The following is a 22160-nucleotide window of genomic DNA, read 5'->3' as shown; positions in this document are numbered from 1 at the left end:
TCTAAAGATAGCAGGACAATTAAGAAGAATTATTTTCATTTATTTGCTAACTCAAAGCGTTCATTTTTTATCTGTCAAAACGATATCCTGACATTCTTTGTCAAAGATTTCTTGCCCCTTCTTTCATGCTAACTGGGTGATGGATAATAAGAAAACATCCCAGGCATCTAAGTTTAGACAAATACTTGGATAATGATATATATTTCCATTTGAGATTTCCTACAGTGCCTGATACACATTTTTAAAACAAATTCTAAAGTGATGAATAGGAAATCTGGTACTTTTAAAATACTGCACCTATGTGTAATGAATTACCTGATACTTGAAGCATATTTCAAACACATTACAGTTTCCACTGCATACAACTTCAGTAAAGAGAAACAAGTGTCGTAAGTTCACTGAGAGCAATTCTACCTCCCGGTTCCTACTGGGGTTGGGGAAGTGCCAACAGGGTGAAGAACTAACACGACCTCCGGACATATTTGATTTCTAAACAACTGCTTTGGCTTTTAAGAAGTAGTGGCATTTTTAAAAAAGGATTAGCAAAACAAAAACTACCAAAAAGCAAGACATTGCTAAAGACCTGTTTACCAAGAATAAAACAAATTTTTGCTTTTCCATGCTTTTTAAAAATGCTTTAGTATTAAATGCAATGATTACCTATTAGAAATATTATTATGAACATGATTGCTGGCATACAAGTTCCGATTACAGAAATGCATATACATAATTTGCATTAAATTCTAGAGAAATATAGAAAAGATAACATTTTCCAAAATAACAAAATTTCACAAGGTAATTCTTAGGACAATTGTACTAGATAAGAATCATTTGGGCCAGGCGCAGTGGCTCATGCTTGTAATCCCAGCACTTTGGGAAGCTGAGACGGGTGGATCACCTGAGGTCAGGAGTCCGAGACCAGCCTGGCCAATATGGCGAAACCCTGTCTCTACTAAAAACACAAAAATTAGCCAGGTGTGGTGGCATGTGCCTGTATCCCAGCTATTCAGGAGGCTGATGCAGGAGAATCACTTGAACCTGGGAGGTGGAGGTTGCAATGAGTCGAGACTGGGCCACTGCACTCCAGCCTGGGCAACAAGGTGAGACTCCGTCTCAAAAAAAAAAAAAAAAAATAGAATCATCTGGGGAGGGACCAAGATGGCCAAATAGGAACAGCTATGGTCTGCAGCTCCCAGCGAGACCAATGCAGAAGGCGGGTGGGTCCCTGACCCCCGAGTAGCCTAACTGGGAGGCACCTCCCAGTAGGGGGGCGACTGACACCTCATAAGGCCGGGTGCCCCTCCGAGACGAAGCTTCCAGAGGAAGGATTAAGCAGCAACATTTGCTGTTCTGCAGCCTCCACTGGTGATACCCAGGCAAACAGGGTCTGGAGTGGACCTCCAGCAAACTGCAGCAGACCTGCAGAAGGGCCTGTTAGAAGAAAAACTAACAAACAGAAAGCAACAACATCAACATCAACATAAAGGACCCCCATACAAAAACTCCATTTAAAGGTCATCAGCCTCAAAGATTGAAGGTAGATAAATACACGAAGATGAGGAAAAACCAGCACAAAAAACATTGAAAATTCCAAAAATCAGAATGCCTCTTCTCCTCCAAATGATCACAGCTCCTCTCCAGCAAGGGCACAAAACTGGACGCAGAATGAGTTTGACGAATTGACAGAAGTAGGCTTCAGAAGATGGGTAATAACAAACTCCTCCAAGCTAAAGGAGCATGTTCTAACCCAATGCAAGGAAGCTATGAACACTGATAAAAGGTTAGAGGAGCTGCTAACTAGAATAATCTGTTTAGAGAAGAACATAAATGACCTGATGGAGCTGAAAAACACAGCATGAGAACTTCGTGAAGCATACACAAGTATCAATAGCCAAATCGATCAAGCAGAAGAAAGGATATCAGAGACTAAGATCAACTTAATGAAATAAAGTATGAAGACAAGATTAGAGAAAAAAGAATGAAAAGGAAAGAACAAAGCCTCCAAGAAAAATGGGACTATGTGAAAAGACCAAACCTGCCATTGACTGGTATACCTGAAAGTGATGGGGAGAATGGAACCAAGTTGGAAAACATACTTCAGGATATTATCCAAGAGAACTTCCCCAACCTAGCAAGACAGGCCAACATTCAAATTCAGGAAATACAGAGAGCACCACTAACACACTCCTTGAGAAGAGCAACCCCAAGACACATAATCGTCAGATTCTCCAAGGTTGAAACGAAGGAAAAAATGTTAAGGGCAGCCAGAGAGAAAGGTCAGGTTACTTACAAAGGGAAGCCCATCAGACTAACAGCAAATCTCTGCAGAAACCGTATAAGCCAGAAGAGAGTGGGGGCCAATACTCAACATTCTTAAAGAAAAGAATTCTCAACCCAGAATTTCATATCTAGCCAAACTAAGCTTCATAAGCAAAGAAGAAATAAAATCCTTTACAGACAAGCAAATGCTGAGGGATTTTGTCACCACCAGGTCTGCCTTACAAGAGCTCCTAAAGTAAGTACTAAATATGGAAAGGAAAAACTGGTACCAGCCACTGCAAAAACACACCAAAATACAAAGACCAATGACACTATGAAGAAACTGCATCAACTAATGTGCAAAATAACCAGCTAGCATCATGATGACAGGATCAAATTCAAACATAATATTAACCTTAAATGTAAATGAGCTGAATGCCCCAATTAAAAGACACAGACTGGCAACCTGGATAAAGAGTCAAGACCCATTGGTGTGCCGTATTCAGGAGACCCATCTCACATGCACACACACACATAGGCTCAAAATAAAGGGATGGAGGAATACTTACCAAGCAAATGGAAAGTGAAAAAAAAAAGGGTGGCAATCTAGTCTCTGATAAAACAGACTTTAAACCAACAAAGATCAAAAAAGACAACGAAGAGCGTTATATAATGGTAATGGGATCAATGCAACAAGAAGAGCTAACGTAAATATACATGCACCCAATACAGGAGCACCCAATACAGGAGCACCTAGATCCATAAAACAAGTTCTTAGAGACATATAAAGAGATTTAGACTCCCACACAATAATACTGGGAGACTTCAACACCCCACTGTCAATATTAGACAGATCGATGAGACAGAAAATTAACAAGGATATTTAGGACTTGAACTCAGCTCTGGACCAAGTAAACCTAATAGACATCTACAGAACTCTCCACCCCAAATGGACAGAATATACATTCTTCTCAGTGTCACATAGCATGTATTCTAAAATCGACCACATAATTGGAAGTAAAACACTCCTCAGCAAATGCAAATGAACAGATATCATAACAAACTGTCTCTCAGACCACAGTGCAATCAAATTAGAACTCAGGATTAAGAGACTCACTTAAAACCACAAAACTACATGGAAACTGAACAACCTGCTCCTGAATGACTACTGGATAAATAACAAAATTAAGGCAGAAAAAAATAAGTTCCTTAAAACCCATGAGAACAAAGACAACGTACCAGAATCTCTGGGACACAGCTAAAGCAGTGTTAGGAGGGAAATTTATAGCACTAAATGCCCACAAGAGAAAGCTGGAAAGCTCTAAAATAGACACCCTGATATCACAATTAAAAGAACTAGAAAAGCAAAAGCAAACAAATTCAAAAGCTAGCTGAAGACAAGAAATAACTAAGATCAGAGCAGAACTGAAGGAGATAGAGACACAAAAAACCCTTAGAAAAATCAATGAATCCAGGAGCTGCTTCTTTGAAAAAATTAACAAAATAGATGGACCACTAGCTAGACTAATAAAGGAGAGAAGAATCAAATAGACACAATAAAAATGATTAAGGGGATATCACCACTGATCCCACAGAAATACAAACTACCATCAGAGAATACTATAAACACCTCTACACAAACAAACTAGAAAATCTAGAAGAAATGGATAAATTCCTGGATATGTACACCTTCCCAAGACTAAACCAGGAGCAAGTCAAATCCCTGAAAAGACCAATAACAAGTTCTGAAATTGGGGCAGTAATTAATAGCCTACCAAACAAAAAAATCCCAGACAGATTCACAGCCCAATTCTACCAGAGGTACAAAGAGGAGCTGGTACCATTCCTTCTGAAGCTATTCCAAACAATAGAAAAAGACAGACCCCTCCCTAACTCATTTTATGAGGCCAGCATCATCCTGATACCAAAACCTGGCAGAGACACAACAAAAAAAGAAAATTTCAGGCCAATATCTCTGATGAACATTGACGTGAAAATCCTCAATAAAATACTGGCAAACCGAATCCAGCAGCACATTAAAAAGCTTATCCACTACGATGAAGTCGGCTTTATCCCTGGGGTGCAAAGCTGGTTCAACATATGCAAATCAATAAACATAATCCATCACATAAACAGAACCAATGACAAAAGTCACATGATTATCTCAACAGATGCATAAAAGGCCTTCAATAAAATTCAGCATCCCTCCATGCTAAAAACTCTCAATAAACTAGGCATTGACGGAACATATCTCAAAATAATAAGAGCTATTTATGACAAACCTACAGCCAGTATCATACTGAATGGGCAAAAGCTGGAAGCATTCCCTTTGAAAACCAGCACAAGACAACGATGCCTTCTCTTACTACTCCTATTCAATGAAGTACTGGAAGTTCTGACCAGGGCAATCAGGCAAGAGAAAGAAATAAGGGGTATTCAGATAGGAAGAGAGGAAGTCAAATTGTCTCTGTTTGCAGATGACATGATTGTATATTTAGAAAACCCCATCGTCTCAGCCCAAAAACTCCTTAAACTCATAAGCAATTTCAGCAAAGTCTCAGGATACAAAATCAATTGTGCAAAAATCACAAGCATTCCTATACACCAACAACAGACAAGCAGAGAGCCAAATCATAAGTGAACTCTCATTTGTAATTGCTGCAAAGAGAATACAATACTTAGGAACACAACTTACAAGGGATGTGAAGGACCTCTTCAAGGAGAACTACAAACCACTACTCAAGGAAATAAGAGAGGACACAAACAAATGGAAAAACATTCAATGCTCATGGATAGGAAGAAATCAGTATCATGAAAATGGCCATCCTGCTCAAAGTAATTTATAGATTAAATGCTATTCCCATCAAGCTACCAGTATCTTTCTTCACAGAACTAGAAAAAACTACTTTAAATTTCATATGGAACCAAAAAAGAGCATGTATAGCCAAGACAATCCTAAGCAAAAAGAACAAAGCTGGAGGCATCATGCTACCCGACTTCATACTATACTACAAGGCTACAGTAACCAAAATAGCATGGTACTGGTACCAAAACAGATATATAGACCAATGGAACAGAATAGATGCCTCAGAAGTAACACCACACATCTACAACCATCTGATCTTTGACAAACCTGACAATAACAAGCAATGGGGAAAAGATCTCCTATTTAATAAATGGTGCTGGGAAAACTGGCTAGCCATATGCAGAAAACTGAAACTGGACCCCTTCCTTACACCTTATGCAAAAATTAACTCAAGATGGATTAAAGACTTAAATGTAAAAAACAAAACCCTAAAAACCCTAGAAGAAAACCTAGGCAATACCATTCAGGACACAGGCATGGGCAAAGACTTCATGATGAAAACACCAAAAGCAACTGCAACAAAAGCCAACACTGACAAACGGGATCTAATCAAACTAAAGAGCTTCTGCACAGCAAAAGAAACTATCATCAGAGTGAACAGGCAACCTACAGAATGGAAGAAAATTTTTGTAAGCTACCCATCTGACAATGGTCTAATATCCAGAATCTACAAAGAACTTAATCAAATTTACAAGAAAAAAACAAACAACTCCATCAAAAAGTGGGCATAGGATATAAACAGACACTTCTCAAAAGAAGATGTTTATGTGGCCAACAAATATGTGAAAAAAAGCTCAGCATCACTAGTCATTAGAGAAATGCAAATCAAAACCACAATGAGATACCATCTCATGCCCGTTAGAATGGCGATCATTAAACAGTCAGGAAACAACAGATGCTGGTGAGGCTGTGGAGAAATAGGAACACTTTTACATTGTTGGTGGGAGTGTAAATTAGTTCAACCACTGTGGAAGACAGTGTGGTGATTCCTCAAGGATCTAGAACCAGAAATATCATGTGACCCAGCAATCCCATTACTGGGTATATACCAAAGGATTATAAATCATTCTACTGTAAACATACATGCACATGTATGTTTACTGCAGCACTATTTGCAATAACAAAGATTTGGAACCAACCCAAATGCCCATCAATGACAGACTGGATAAAGAAAATGTGGTACATATACACCATGGAATACTATGCAGCCATAAAAAAGAATGAGATCATGTCCTTTGCAGGGACATGGATGAAGCTGGAAGCCATCATTCTCAGCAAACTAACACAGGAACAGAAAACCAACCACCACATGTTCTCACTCATAAGTGGTAGCTGAACAATGAGAACACATGGACACAGGGAGGGGAACATCACACACAAGGGCCTGCTGGGGCATGGGGGGCAAGGGGATGGAGAGCATTAGGACAAATACCTAATTCATATGGGGCTTAAAACCTAGGTGATGGGTTGATAGGTGCAGCAAACCACCATGGCACATGTATACCTATGTAACAAACCTGCACGTTCTGCACATGTATCCCAGAACTTAAAGTAAAATTAAAAAAAAAAATCATCTCCCTATGGCTGACATAAAATACTTTATAATATACAATTCAATGATTTTTTTCCTTTAGTATTAAATGTTCTGTCAGTAATACATAATATCAATTTTCTGGTTGAAAAAATGGAAATATAATTAAAAAGCAAACTAAATTTCTAATATAAAATATAAAGCCACCCTTCCTTTAAGGCACCTATGAGGGTGGCTTTTAAAAATGAACAGCTTTAAAAAAAATGATATGCACATTTCTTTATTTGCAAGGTCTTTTTTCATCTCTTGTTTTAGGGTAAAAATTTTAAATTATTGCTGTGAAAAACTCAGCAGCAGAGATAACATTAGAGCTGCAACCCATACGCTTCCCTGTCTGGATACCTCTCTTCTAAACACACAGTTTACAAAGGGCAACTGATGAAACAGGATGGCTAAGTGACATGTAATTTGGTGCTAAGCCATATCCACAATGACATATTTTAAACCCAATTAGCTTATTGCCAGGTTTTCTCTTTTAGCTACATCTTTGTTAACATTTACATGCAGAATATTTGAATTTCTGCCAGTCTATGCAAATTATAAGGTCAACTGGGCAATTTCAGAGAAGTATTATAGTTGCTCTCTCAATGAAAACTGTGAGTGTATAAATCATCCAAATACATGCATCTTGGCATAAAGGAAGAAGCATAGCTTAGAAGTGAAAGCAGGAATAATTCCCAGAGCTTCTGAGGCAAACTATGTTCCCATGAATTGCTGTGAGAACCAGTTTCCTTATCCATCAAATAAAGCATCTCAACTCAGAGACCTCTAAACTTCTTTCCTGCTTTAAAATTCTATAGAATTGCATTTAAGCACTGAAATAGTTAAAATAGCTGCCCTCCCTTCATTTTGTACCTTTGAATTTTTAAATAATGGTGGCTGCAGTCTTCCAATTTATTTTCCATTTCCCTAGTCCCCATAGACAGCCAAGTATACTGTACTTCTTTCTCTCAAAAGGCCTCAATCTTATGTCTCTAATTCTGTTTTCACTAATCATCTTAAGACTTGGTTCCCGGGCTCTTGCTAACTACCTTGGAAATACACAAACCAAAAAAGAAAGTCTGACTGTTGGAGATTTCTGCTAATAGTAGACTGTTTTTTTCACTGCCTGTCACACTGCTTACCTGTTTTGCATAAGTTCTGCCATAAGTTTCAAGATGGGAGTTGTGCATGCTGGCTCTCCATACCACCGCTCGACAGCGTTCTGAAGAAGGGGAAGATATGTTGGGTACCTTTTATAAAGCCTGTTAAAGAATTTAAGGGTCTAAAGAAATACTGTTCCTGAAAATTAGTACCCCCTCAACACACACCCAAAGGGAATCCACATTTGTTCTGTATTTATACTAATTTGTTCTATGTCTATACTATACAATGGCATTTTATAAATTCCGCTCCCTAACCTGCACAGATATACATACATTTATGGGGTTGCTGGCGATTTGTTCTTATTTGTAACATATCCTACACGTTATATTGCTTTGTTCTTAGAATACTGTATAAATAAAATATACATTTTTAAAGTATCATATAAGCAGCACATTTAAAGATTTATGCCTAATGTTGTAGGAAAGGAAAATAAATTTAGTGAATGAGGATAAAAATATATTTGAGTTATTATTATCAGTTTCTTGGGTACTATACTACTTAGAAAAATATTTTTATTATGAAATTAATAAATATGTAAAAGTAGAAGGAACTAGTAATAAACCTCACATATCTCTCAGTTTCAAAATTACATTATTCTTTTAAAAAAATATTGTTGAATTGCTCTTTTTGGTCTCACTGTAGCTCCAAGGAATATCTGGGATGTTGGCTTGAAGAAAAGCTTTGGGTAACTATTAATCTACTCAACATCAGTGTCACTAAAGATAGTCCCATGTACACACAACGAGACATTCTCTAACATCCTTATTAATAGTAAGGAGTATATGCCTTTGATAAATCTATGCTGAAGGCCATCAGAACCTGGAAAACTGACCCAGCTCCACTGGCCCTTTAATTTACACTGGGTATCTCCTTGCCAAGTAGACATATGAATATAGGATTAAGGTCCCAAACTGTAGCAGAAAAACTCTATGTCACTGCCTTAATTTCTCTTTTCTTTTCCCAATCCTCAAGTCTCTTTCTGATGTTTTCCAACATATTTGTCTTTTGTTTCAGATCAAAATGCTAAACTAAATCACTTAATGGTGTTTCTTTTCAGTGTGGTCTGGGTAGAAATCTCCATGGTGAGGTCATCACAATTTTCTTCCTTGCTCTTAGAATAAATTTCAAACTCCTTAGCACGGTGTTCAAGGTCCTTTAAGATCTGGTTCTTGCCTTCCTCCAGCTTCATCTCTTAGCATTTCTGCTCTATGATTTAGCTTTTCATAACTCCCTGCAAAACCACTAATGCCAGCTCTTGTCTCCATTCCCTTATAAACCACTTCTTCTCTCTAACATATCCCTGTCTTTCAATACCTAGCTCAAGTTTTACCTCCCATGGGATGTTTTCTCTATTTATCCAAAGGCATCAGTCTCTTCCTCATCTATGTTCAATGAGCAGTCATGACCATATCTCTCTTACAACACAGCATGTTAGGGTTGGTTGCTTGTGTTATTTGTCTGCCCCATTAGATAGTGCATTTCTAAAGAGCAGAGACCCTACCATCTTCCTGCTAATTTCTATTTGAATGTCAGATTTCAATATAGGTGTCAATTATCTCAGGAGGCCTTCTCTGACATCACAGGCACTTGCCTCCTACCTCTCCCTAATGGGTTAGGAGTGTCTCCTGTGTATGGTGGTGGAACCCGGTGCTAGCACAATCATAGTACTTGTATATCTCTCCTATTATAAGCTTTTTGAGGGCATATACTAAGTACTTATTGAATGCACGGCCTGGCACAAAATAGATTTCAATACATATTTGTTGCTATAAACTTGCAACCTAAAAATGAAGTGTAGCTTATTTGATTACAACTATTTAACTGTGTATTTCACTTGGGAGCTTTAGAAAACAGTTCACATGATGTTCAATGAAAATAAGCCATCTATAACTTTAAGAGTGGTATGCTTCCTAGAAGTGCAAAAAGCAACACTTTCTCCTATTAGACAGACATACCATGTTAAGGCTGCATTTGTATATACTGAAACAGTTTTCTTATCAACTATTTTCTGAAGTCCTATTCTATAACAAGCATTGTTTGACACTTTCCAGAGACACTAGTAAAAAAAAAAGAAAATCCCTGCCCTCATGGAATTTATATTCTAGTAAACAAAATAAATATACATTAGAAAGTACTTCAAAGAAAGCCGGGCGTGGTTGCTCATACCTATAATTCCAGCACTTTGGGAGGCTGAGGTGGGTGGATCACTTGAGGCCAAGGGTTCAAGACCAGCCTGGGCAACATGGTGAAACCCTGTCTCTGCTAAAAACACAAAAATTAGCCAGGCATAGGGGCGCTCGCCTGTAATCCCAGCTACTTGGGAGGCTGAGGCACAAGAATTGCTTGAACCCGGGAGGCGGAGGTTGCTGTGAGCCAAGACTGCACCACTGCACTCCAGCCTGGCTGACAGAGTGAGACTCCGTCTCAAAAAAAAAAGTACTACAAAGGAAAATAAGGCAGGGAAGGGGGATAAGAAGTGAATGTATATGTGAGAATAAGGTTTCAGCTGGATGCAAATAACAAAAACAAAGTCAGTCCACTTGATTAACTTTATTTTGACTGTTATCAGACAACTTACTGTTTTGTTTCTATAGACTAGAAAAGCTGTTATTTTTGATAGATGTAGATACCATGTGCTATGTACTATGCTAAGGGCTGGGGATCCAGAGTTAAGAAAGACAGAGCCTTTTTTTTTTTTTTTTTTTTTTTTTTTTGATGGGGTCTCGCTCTGTTGCCAGGCTGGAGTGCAGTGGCGCGATCTTGGCTCATTGCAACTTCTGCCTCCTGGGTTCAAGCGATTCTCCTGCCTCAGCCTCCCAAGTAGCTGAGACTACAGGCGAGTGCCACCACGCCCAGCTAAATATATTTGTATTTTTAGTAGAGACGGGGTTTCACCATGTTGGCCAGGATGGTCTCAATCTCTTGACCTCATGATCCACCCACCTTGGCCTCCCAAAGTGCTGGGATTACAGGCGTGAGCCACCTGCCCGGCCAGGAAGATATAGCTTTTAATCTTGGGGAACACATGCTCAAATCAGGGTGACCAACATATAATAGGGATGCTTTGAGTACAGAAATTCTGAACCAATGCCACAGGGGTACAAGTGAGAAAATATTCCACCAAGGGACCTCCTGAGCACAAACTCATTAGTGGGAATGCATCTGGAAGGCTCATGAGAAAATGGATTCAACCCAAACCTCAGAACCTAAGAATATCAGAGGCACACATAGGCCTCTGCAAGGCATTCTATAATGGCATTAGGACCATGATATTTTTCAGAGCACACAGTATTCACTATGGGATAAGGCAGGGAGATATAAGGGGATGCTCCTTTTTCTGTGTGGAATGAGAGTGGTGCCAATTCTAATATGCTTCTGACAGAGGTGACTGCCACAGAGAAAATGAGGGATTATTGGAAAGCACAACAGAGAGGTTAAAAGGGCTGCAGAGTGAGAGTGCCAGGCTCAATTACAGGGTGAGAACCAGAACTCACTCTAGGAGTTTAATTTTCCAGTGGGCCTTGTGAGGACTATGTACATATGAGCGGGAAGAAGAGAATGGGAGCCCTTAGGTAGAAGAAGCACAGATCTAATTGCTTTCACTGAGATCTTCTCAATGAATTTCTAAGGTCCACACCAGATAAATTAAAAATCAAAGGCATTAATGATATGACACTGCCTTATAGGATACCAAATATGAAAATGTGAAAAGCATCAGGTTTGTTTCTTTACAATATCCATCCATCCATCCATCCATCCATCCATCCATCCATCCATCCATCCATCTGTCCATCTATCCATTCATCAGTTGTTAATACCAGAAGGCAAAAGAATTTTCATTAAAAGTGTTAGGAGACAAGGGTTTGGGGATGTGGCTCCAGAATAGAAATAGCTTGCCAGTTCAGAGCTTAAAGGTCCTCCATGAATATGTAAACATCTGAACCTTTGTTCACAAGGGGACTGCTCCTGGAAGCCTTTCCTCTCTTGTGTCTGGCAAATGCCTATCCATCTTTCAAGGCTTAGCTCAACTTTCACTTCTCTTGAGAAGCTTTCTCTGTCTTGCAAAAAGCACTGCTCTTTTTCTCATACATGCTCATATAGCCCTTTGCATGCATCTTTGTTACAACACACTGACATTTTATTGTTTATTAGTCATGTGTAATCAACTAGAGAGTGGGCTTCTAAAGAGCAATCATTTTATTCATTCTTTCATTCATTTTGCCTGGCACAGAAATAAAACTAAAAAAAAAAAAGCAAAAAAAAAAAAGCTTGCTGAACAGTGAATTTTCAGCTTTACTTTCTTCTCTATTTCAGTTTGCCCAAAATGATATTGCCAATTACTTTCTTCTTGAAAACAATTCTGATTTTCTTAGTCAATCAAAACCATCAGTTTCTTTATACTACCTATGGAATAAGGGTCTAAATTCCTTAGACTGACATTCAAGAGTCCCAAACAAACTACATTTCCAACCATGAAATGAGTGGTATCTGTAACAAAACATCTTCACTACTGACTCCCTAAACCTGATGCCTAGGCCAACCGAAAACCTGTATTTCTTCCTATTTTCATATGGTCCAATCCTACTTATTTGGTAAGACCCAAGAAAACACCTTCACCTTTCTAGAGCCCTTCCTGATTCCCCAGCTAAATGCACTCACTGTTCTGTTTGTATCTTTGTTATGGCTCTTAGCACTTTCTATATTTGATTATAGTAATTTATGTAAATAAGAAACTGACTTTGTTTGGGGTAGGATCTATATTCCTCATGAACCTAGCACAGCCCTTAGCCCACTTTGCTGAATAAGTGAGCAAATGGGATTCCTTTGTCTCATTATGTATCAGGGAACAGAACTAACAACAGCTGTAGAGTATTTACTTTACGACAGCCACTGTACTGGGCCCTTTACATAATCACAGAATCATGACACTTCTTACAACATACCTGTGAGATAGGTATTATTAGTCTTGTTTTATGGAAAGTGAAATTGTGATTCTGGGATATTAAGTAGCTTACTCAAGACCCACAGTTTAAGTGGTGAATCCAGGACTGGAATCTAGGACTGTCCTATTCCAAAGTTTGTGCTCCTCTATGTATCTTGTTATCTTGCCTTGCCATTGTATAACAGCACTGACTTCCTGATTAAAAATCAGTGAGTTCAATGATCAGATTTTAACAGTTAGAAGACTGCATGTGAGGAAATAATGTCATACAAATTCTTAATTTTTTTCCCAACTTCCCTCTGGATTTTTGATACTTCAGTTTAAGTATGATCCAGGAAAATTTTAAACAAGGAGATCAGATGCACTGCAAGCTAAGGTGTTTTCTTATTGTTGCATTCCCATCACAGGGGCAAAGAAGTATGTCAATGATTCTCCTTCAATTCTCCAGCCCTGGAAACCATTTATCAAGATGGTTGCTGTGTAGTTTCAGGCAATTTAGTTTTGGAAGGACAGAGTGAAAAGCAATGTAGTTTGTGTGGCAGTTAATGCAGTCAGTGTTTATAGAAATGTTTTTGAATTAAATAGCTAACCACTAAAATAGCATTTTATCAAATAATCGCCATAAATAAAATGCATTTTGACTTTAAGATGACATGTGCTCTTACAGGATGTTTCTTCTGCATGCTAAGGATTGTATAACAAATTAAAGAACACACATTTATGTGGATAAAAGGCAAATAAACTTTCCCCAGCAGTAATGTGGAAATCATCACTGACGGTTTGACATATCAATATTTCAGGAAGAATAAATGACTTTCATATCCATGGCATTTTTTTTATCATACTTATTCATTTCTGCATTACTTGAATACTTTGAAAAGAATCTGTACTTTATCACCTGAAACTGCTTAAAGTATTTCAAAATATTTTAATAAAGCTTTTTGAATTATCAAATAATATAACTTTTAAACAAATTTTACTATTATTATAAATATTTGCTCTTCATCCCTCGCCCAAAGGAAAACTATAAATCTTGTCTCAACTGAATGAACACCATTTATCATATTCATTTTGTTGTCAATACAATTATGAAAAGCCCTTGGCCTTTTCCCAAGGAAGCTGATTTGCTACTGAAACTCAATTATTATAAGCAACGCCAGTACCAAACCACCCCATTTGGCAATCTAACACAGCTTCCGGCATAACTGACACTTCTCTCCGCCCCGACCCTGGTAACTTCAACATCTATGGTCAAATGGAGGAGACAAAGGTTTCTAGTTCACAACAAAACATTAAGTCCCAAGATTTTCCGTTTGCTATTTTCTGCCATCTGCTGGACAAAAGTTTCATTTCAGAAAGGTTCCCCCGCTACCCTCAAAGGAGCTAAATAAGGAAATGGAAAACAATACAGTATCTTCTCTAAATTTTGGGCAGTATCAATTATGGCAGATAGTTCTTCTGTGACACTGAGGGGAAGGTTTCTGACCTTGACTCTTGGTTGAAATTGTTGAAGAGAAAAACATGAAATGTTAATCACTAGATAGCCTAGAGTTGTAGACTGGTTTCAAGATCACCATCGATATTACAGTGCCCAAAGTAGACTTTTATTATTTTTCAAATAATGAAAATTTTGATTTTGAGAGTTGCTCTTTATGTTTAGAGAAATAAAAGAGTCAAGCTGGGTGCAGTGGAGCACACCTGTAGTCCCACAGTCCCAGCTAGTTGGGAGGCTGAGGTGGGAGGATCGCTTGAGCCCAGGAGTTTGAGTCCAGCCTGAGCAACATACAAGACCCCTGTCTCTTAAAAATTAAAAAAAAGGCAGAAATAAAAAGGGTCACATATAATTCCAGTTTAACTGTCATTGTTAAGAGAATTTTAAGACTTTCCATGTTGAAATTTCATAATCTCTGTAGATATTATATGTAGATATAAACCATGTGCATGATTAACTCAATGACATAAAAATTTTATCTGTAACCCTTCTCTGGGTACATAAATCTGATGAAGTATATTTTAATAATAATTAAAGATATGTCAGTATCAAATTAATGTTTAAAAATTTTTATAATATGTAGAATTCTCCCTAAAACATGCCTAGATCCCCTGTTAGTTATATTTTTGGCCATAACTGTGGCATAGTAGTTGACAGTTGCCTTTAAGAAGTTTCTATTGCAATTTAATTCACAGGAAACTTTGGATAAGGAGGGTTTAAACAAAGTAACTGAGAAATAGTTTAGATTAAAAAGTAAATTAGCTTTCAGATTATATAATTTTTTTCACATGCTCTGATGGTTTCATGCATAAAAGACACGAAAGCATTATATAACACTTAGATGACTTGCATACAATATCACTTCCTGCCGGGATCAAACATAAGTCATACAACACTATTAGAACAATATTAATGACCATTTACAACTACCAAAAATGTGCCAGACATTATACAGAGTACACTTTGCCTATTTTAATGGTTACAATATACCATGATACTGAATTATATCTGTTTTCAAATGAGAAAACCAAGACTCAGACAGGTGAAATGACTTGCCAAGGTTCACAACACAGTAAATGAAGAGCTGGGATTTTAAGCCGGGTCTGTCTATCACCAAAGTCTATGCTCTTTTAACTCTTATATGATAAGGCATTTCTGTGGGGGATTTTTTTTTTTTTTTTCCTGTCTGTACTAACCCTTGGCAAAGGTCAATTCAAATTTTACACCAAATGACAAATCTTGACTTATTTATTTTTCCCTTTTCATGTCCATTAATTATTTTCATGATAATGAAAAACTGTGGCATGATGAGTTACGCCTTGAAGAGATAAAATGATCTTCCCAGCCTTGCTAATTGAGATGGAGATTCAAATCTCCCCTCAAAAATGCCAAATGGTAGGATTCATTGATCCCTAAAGATGTTAGCCAGATTATCCCTTCAACTCCAACATAAACAATCATTTGGGGGAAGTAATTTTTAAGTTATCAATATTTAACGGCACCAAAAAAGTGACCTCTCTGAGCTGGGTCTCCAAATACTGTGCTCAGTTATCTGCTCTGCTGCCACTGTGCTGTAATTTTTAGCTGATTACACATTAGTTCATTTAGCTTTGTTTCCTCTTCCCTACTGTGCCATACTATTAAACGAAAGCGAGGGGCCTGGCATCCCTCTGTGCACAGAGCTGGTATTGTCACAGTGTAATAAGGATACATCCAGTCAAACAGCATGGTGTAGCTGGTCTTTGTGTTCAGTGCAAAGGCAATCCCTCGAAGATCTCTTGCCAGCCCGATCAACATACGCTGTCAGTGGGAAAGAGACACAGTAATTGATTTTCACGTTAGCGCAGAGCAGATGGAGTAATAATCAGGCAATAATGACCACATATCTGATTTTGATTCATTAGCTAAAATGTCTCGTTCAGACCTCTTTCTACAGAAAAGCACAGACTCTTTAAACAGACCATCAAATCTGCTGATCAACTCCACTTTACTTCTTATAAATTTAGCTAAGTCATAATTCCAGTAGCGTAGCTAAGCATTTAGTCTTAATATACTTTGTTTCTGAATAATGCCAAATCAGAAAAAAAAGATGAGGATTGATAATTACACAAAACAGATATGTACAGGGTCTAGACATTATTTAATAACAGCAAATCTTGAACATCGGCTTGCATGCAAGTGGTCCCACAACATAATTTAGAGTCTATCCTAGAAAGGCACTGGCATTTAAAAATTCCTAATGAATATCCTTAATAACTTCAGGACAAAATAAAACTGGCCAAGTGACCTACTGGTATTATGATATATGCAGAATGGCAGTCACATTCCCCAAGCGAGGAAGATGTAAGGAAAAGAGTTCTATATTTGATGTCATAAGACTCGAATTTGAATCCCAGCTTTAGCTTTAAGACTTAAGGCAAGGCAATTTATCAGGCTCACTTTTGTCATCTATAAAAGGGGCTAATAATGCATTTCTCACAGAAGCACTGTGACAAATAAATGTGATAAATTTATGTGAAAATGCCTAGCAGAGCTTGATACACAGTAAATGTTCCATAAGTATTTCGTTTTAGAGAAAAAAACCAAAAACTTGACTCTTGAATAGAAGAGATCTGACTTGTACTCTGGACTCTTAATTAAGCTGTCCTTAGGTTGATGCTTGGGAAGAGAAAAAGAAAACCCATGAACAGATGCTAGAATGTCGGAACAAAGAGCACAAATAAACATAATTACAAAACAAGGGGGTGGGATAATTGAGATATACAACTGTGACTTCTAAAGATACTGTTTCATTGCAAATACTCAGCTAGAAAATGGTCTCTGAACTTTTTTTCTACCAGATTTTCTCTTTTCTCACACTTTGGTAATAAATGAAAACCTCTTTAGGAAGGAGTTCCAATTATTATTAAACAAACAGTGAATCCTGACCCTCCTCTTAATGGCTGATTCAATTAATTTAATTTCAAAGTAGCAAATAATAGTTTAACTCTCAGAAGTATCTAGAATTTCTCATCCTCTCCATTCCTTCTGCCTAAGAGGTGACTCAATATAACTGGATGTTATTTATAGGAATATTCAGTTTCTACACTGTCTAACAGTTCACAGAATGATGGTTATCTGAATTTCTGAATCTTGAAAACTCTGAATTTTTGTTCTGCTCCTTTAAATTACTTACTCCTTTTTTTTTCCTCATACTCTCACCAGTTCTTATTTTTCTATAACCAGCTGGCCTCCTTGTAGTTCCCTCATGTAACCTGCCATTTGTTTTTAAACATTTTGCCTTTTTATATAGCCTTTTTTCACCACCCGGAGCCTGTTCCTCCTCTTTCTCAGCTTTTCACATTCCTGGCAGCCTCCAGAACAAAATACATCTTCTAAGAAGCCTTCTTCAAACTATTCTATTCTGACTCCTTGGCTTTGCAGTGTTTCTATTAAAGTAGGCTTTTTGTTCTATTTTTATTAGATACACCTACAAGTTTCAGGCTATGCTTCAAATAATTTTAAGCTTCCACATACACATGAGATATTTACCATTTAAGTCTAAATTAGTCAACAAGAACCATGAGTTTTACTTTCTTTGTGTCTAGTACAAAGGGCTCTTAAAATATTTTAGACTATCCTCGTTATACAAAAATATTAATTTTTATTTTATCACAATTTTTTCATTCCTTAAACTATATCAAATTAATAGAAGTGGTCTATAGGACTCAAATCTATTGGCTTTTTTTTTAAAGTGGCAAAATGTGGCTATGAAATTATATCAGTTTCATTCTAGAAAATGTTACTACAGAGGAAGCATATAATAATGCTTTAAATGAATTCAACTGAACAGAAAAATATAGTGTTAACGTGAATAAGAAATAGATTTCTTATGCTCAAACAATATCTTTTATCTCAAAGCAGCAGATAATACTGCAATAATCTACATGGATACACAAACAACACTAAAGAGAGTGTTTTCTCAATAGCCAAAACATATCCAGCCCCCATATGAAAAAGAAAAGCTGTTAACTAAGAGCTCAACCAGCCTACTAAGTAATTTGAGTGTGAGAGGTGATCTTATTGAATTTGAGGAAAGGAGGAGCTACAGTTTACCATCTCATTTAAAATAGTGCAAAGAGTTTTATTTTAAAAGTTGCCTCTCTCCTATAGTTGGTCAACACAAGATTGATCTGAAGAGTGACAGGCTCTTGTATTTTTAGTGAGGCTGTTTTGGGGAATGGGAGATGTCTGGGGATCTAACCCTATGGATTCCTTTTTGGATAGTTAGGGAGAAACTGCTGAGTTCTTCAGTCTGCTGCATGGTGAACAGTTGTCTGTGTGCCAAGTGTGAGACGAATGGGCTGGGAAACAGCTGAAACGAGGCTCCTTCCACCCCGACCCCCAAAACAGGGTTTCTAATGGAAAGTCTGACAGACCCTTTACTGTAGTGGCACTACTGGGGGCAGCTATAATATTATCCTCATAATTCTACTATATAATAACAACAAAGAAAAAGAAGGTGAAGGGTCATTGTGCTTTGTCTTTAGAATTAAGATGGCTGTCTTCATCCTTACAGCATACTCTTAATTCTGAAGACACATCTTAATAACCTCTAAATAGTTCCAACAAAAGAGCCGTGTCAGAGGAATGAGCAGGCCCCAAGGTGTTTCAACTGGAGTGTTTTCATCTGCCTTTATTGCTCTATCCCTCTCCAGAATTAAGGCAATAACCTGTGATAAATTATTCAGGAACTGCTACAGGGATCAAAGCAAAATCATTCTGTTAAAGTGCTGTTTGCAACATTTGGCACTTAGTGCGAAAACTTTTAATGTGCGCATGCTGAAAATCAAGGATTTTAAATAATTTAACATTGTGGAGTTTTTACGAAAGGACTAAAGATAGCAGGTTCCTATTTAACTGCTTCTCTTTCTCTGAGAAGTTTTCATTCATTTTCCTTGAAACTGATGATGTCATGACCAAATCAAAAACGATGCATGAGTCAGGGGAGTACTGGACTATATTTTACCAATGGCACAATTATACGGGGAAACATATGTTTTGAAAGAGTACTCTAAAGCTAGGATTTGTCAGAGTATTTTTTCCTTTTCCCCTTTACTTTGAAGAGAAAAACCCAAGACAAAATTTCAATGTTTTCAATTTTATTAAGAATAAGTAAGAAAATAAAGCTATAAATTTAACACTTTTGCTGCATTTCCTCCTCTCACAACTGTATTTCAATTTGGCAACACAGGTCCTTAATGTTTAAGTTTATCCTGAAATCTGCATTTGAAAATATCTATAAATAGGGAGTTAGAAAATCCTGGTAAGAGGTGCAAATTAAATGAATTTGGCAGTCCTGCGGCATTTTCATAGAGATATTTTAACAGCATCACCTCCTGTGGATTGGAATACTAAATACTTTATTGAAGAACAAAACAGAAATGTTTTTATCTCTAGTACTTGCAAAATGAAGTACCTGAAAGCACTTTTGCACGTATTATTTATTCATCATGATAGAAAAATAGCCTTAACCTAATAAATTACATTTAAAAGCATTTAGTGCAAAAGTTTTGTTTATGATAAAGCAACAGATTTAGTTTTTTATCGGTAGCTTAAAGCACCAAGTTTTCTTTATACAAATTAGACAGATGGTGCTTACAGTAGAATTTACTAAAGGTCTGTCACAACAAATGCAGCCAAGCTGCATATTTAATCACTGCAGAATCTTGTCTACCTGCAGCTGCCAACTGCTAATCCAATTTCCCTGATAAATGTGGCAAGAGACACGATCAGCAATAAAGAGCATCTAACTCCATTTTCCTGCAGGGCGTCTTTTGATGAACATTTAGGACGGAAGCACGGAGTGCACTGTGTGGCCTTGGTTCGTGGCAGCTGCATGCATTCTGAGGCACAGTTCTCAGGTTACTCACTTAATTCTGCCACTATCATTACGTTGCTATTGATCTCAGTAGCTGTTGCCTACACAGCATTACTCTAGATGAAGCTGAATCAGGCAGTTATCATGCATCAAACTTGCTCAAAAGCCTGGAGATTTCCCCTTAATTACTTGTGATTTTATTTGCAAATACCGTTAAAGTGTAATCAAGCAGTCACTTTCCAGGGTCGTTAAGAACTTGCTGGTTTAGGGATATATCACTGGAACTCCATTAAAGATGACTCTAGGAAGATGGTTTCTATCAAACTAGATGGGATTACAACAAAATGGTCTTGGAATATAATGAAATCTTCAGATGAGACAGACGTAATTTTCATAAAGATGATGTTTTTCAACTTCACTGCTTCTTTTTGATAAAGGGCAGAAATAGCAACCTAAAAGCTGCAAAGATTTTGCTGGTCACTGAAAATATTTGGAAGACATCTAAAAGATACAGCTAACCTGAGTGGAAACTCTGGTGAAGAATTTCAGGAAGACTATAAACACAAAGAGAATCTGTAAGATCCTTCTTTTGGTTTTAAAATTCTATAACTATAGCATGCTGATAAACATTAATTTCAAAAATTCTTTTAAATTAAGAGGTATAGCATTTGGCTGATTATTTTTTGGTAGAAGAATTACATAAAGATAATTATCAAAGGGCATCATTTTTCTATTTGGCTTCTTACTGCTAGTTTTTTTGTTTTTGTTTTCTTTTTTTTGGTGAAGAGACACTATGCAAAAGATGGTTAATATTTCCAACATACTTCAAATAACTATGAAATATATGACTCAATTATCACCAACAAAGGTGTCTACATTCTCTGGAGTGCATTTATTAGTCTGTTAAAAATAATAATCAGTGTCCATTTATTTAATATTGCCCTGATACATTGTAATTTCAGAAGATACTATTTCTATTTAGCAGTGCTTGTGGTTCCCATCCCCCTCCTTAAAATATGGGGCTGTTTTGTCACAGACAGCTTGCTACACTTAAGGGTTTTACTAATAAAACATAATGTTGTCTTAGATATTATGACTGTTGCCACAGCTGAACTGACTTGTCAAATCAATCCTAATATGGCTCCCACAGGCACATAAAAACCTTATTTAGCTATCAGTTATCCTAATCACTTTGTTCCGTTTAAGAATGCAATACTTCAAGACCAGTTCCTATTTATACATATATGCCTAGCCATTTAATAAAGTCTTGATTTATATAAATTCTTGTTTAAAAAAATATTTAGAGATGTAGTGTTTTAGTATGTGTATGTTTGTGCATTCCTCCATATAGATCTGTTGAAACATAACAGTGCAGGACAGACGAGGGAATAGGGGTATTTAAAGTGGTGTACCCACAAGAAATATCCTATTAAAGGTAGTAACTGCCACAGGAGACAAATCTATGTCATCTTATCATGAACTGACTGTCCAAAACTATTTGCTGACCTCAAAGTCCATTTGTGTAAGAAACTAGAAAAATGCTTAAATAAAAGTAAAAATTAAAGACATGCAATTGGGAAAGCAGGTCTGAGGAGGCAAAGAGTACACACAGACATGCAAAGCCCTTTTCTGGATCTAGATATCCTAGAAAAAACAAAACTGTTATTCCTCATATTTGGAAACAAACCCACCTTTACATGTTCTTGTTTAAAGTTGTTGTTGAATATTTGTAACACTGTTTCAAAAGCAACTGTAAGAGGCAGCATGAAATTCTCAAATTCATCCTCATCTTCACCTATCAGAGAAACAAAAGGGTCACTATGGTTTAAAATGCATAGAATTGTACATTGTCCTCAGCATTGAGTGCTTCATTTAGGCTTAGAAATATTCCCGAGAAGGGGTCAGCCTGCATTCACATCCATGCCACATTTTGTACTTTTGCTCACTGAATATTCTGGTGTTTTGCCTTCTCTTTTGCACCAAATGAAACAGCAAAATTACTTA

General features: G+C 37.2%; 1 protein-coding gene across 13 annotated transcripts in view; it reads right to left on the bottom strand.

The window, feature by feature from the left end:
* RANBP17 (RAN binding protein 17) overlaps positions 1–22160 on the bottom strand; it is a 434785-nt gene that overhangs the window by 77782 nt on the left and 334843 nt on the right. For all 13 annotated transcript variants that reach the window (XM_063724390.1, XM_002816186.5, XM_054556222.2 and 10 more), the window contains 3 exons: positions 21848–21951; positions 16008–16096; positions 7841–7948 (listed from right to left, as the gene is read on the bottom strand). In XM_063724390.1, the coding sequence (XP_063580460.1) occupies positions 7841–7948; positions 16008–16096; positions 21848–21951 (301 nt within the window). The remainder of the gene's footprint in view (positions 1–7840; positions 7949–16007; positions 16097–21847; positions 21952–22160) is intronic.

This window comes from Pongo abelii, chromosome 4 (genome assembly GCF_028885655.2).
Source record: "Pongo abelii isolate AG06213 chromosome 4, NHGRI_mPonAbe1-v2.0_pri, whole genome shotgun sequence".
NCBI lineage: Eukaryota > Metazoa > Chordata > Mammalia > Primates > Hominidae > Pongo > Pongo abelii.
The sequence above is the reverse complement of the archived record's forward strand: the minus strand, read 5'-3'. Positions and strand labels throughout refer to the sequence as shown.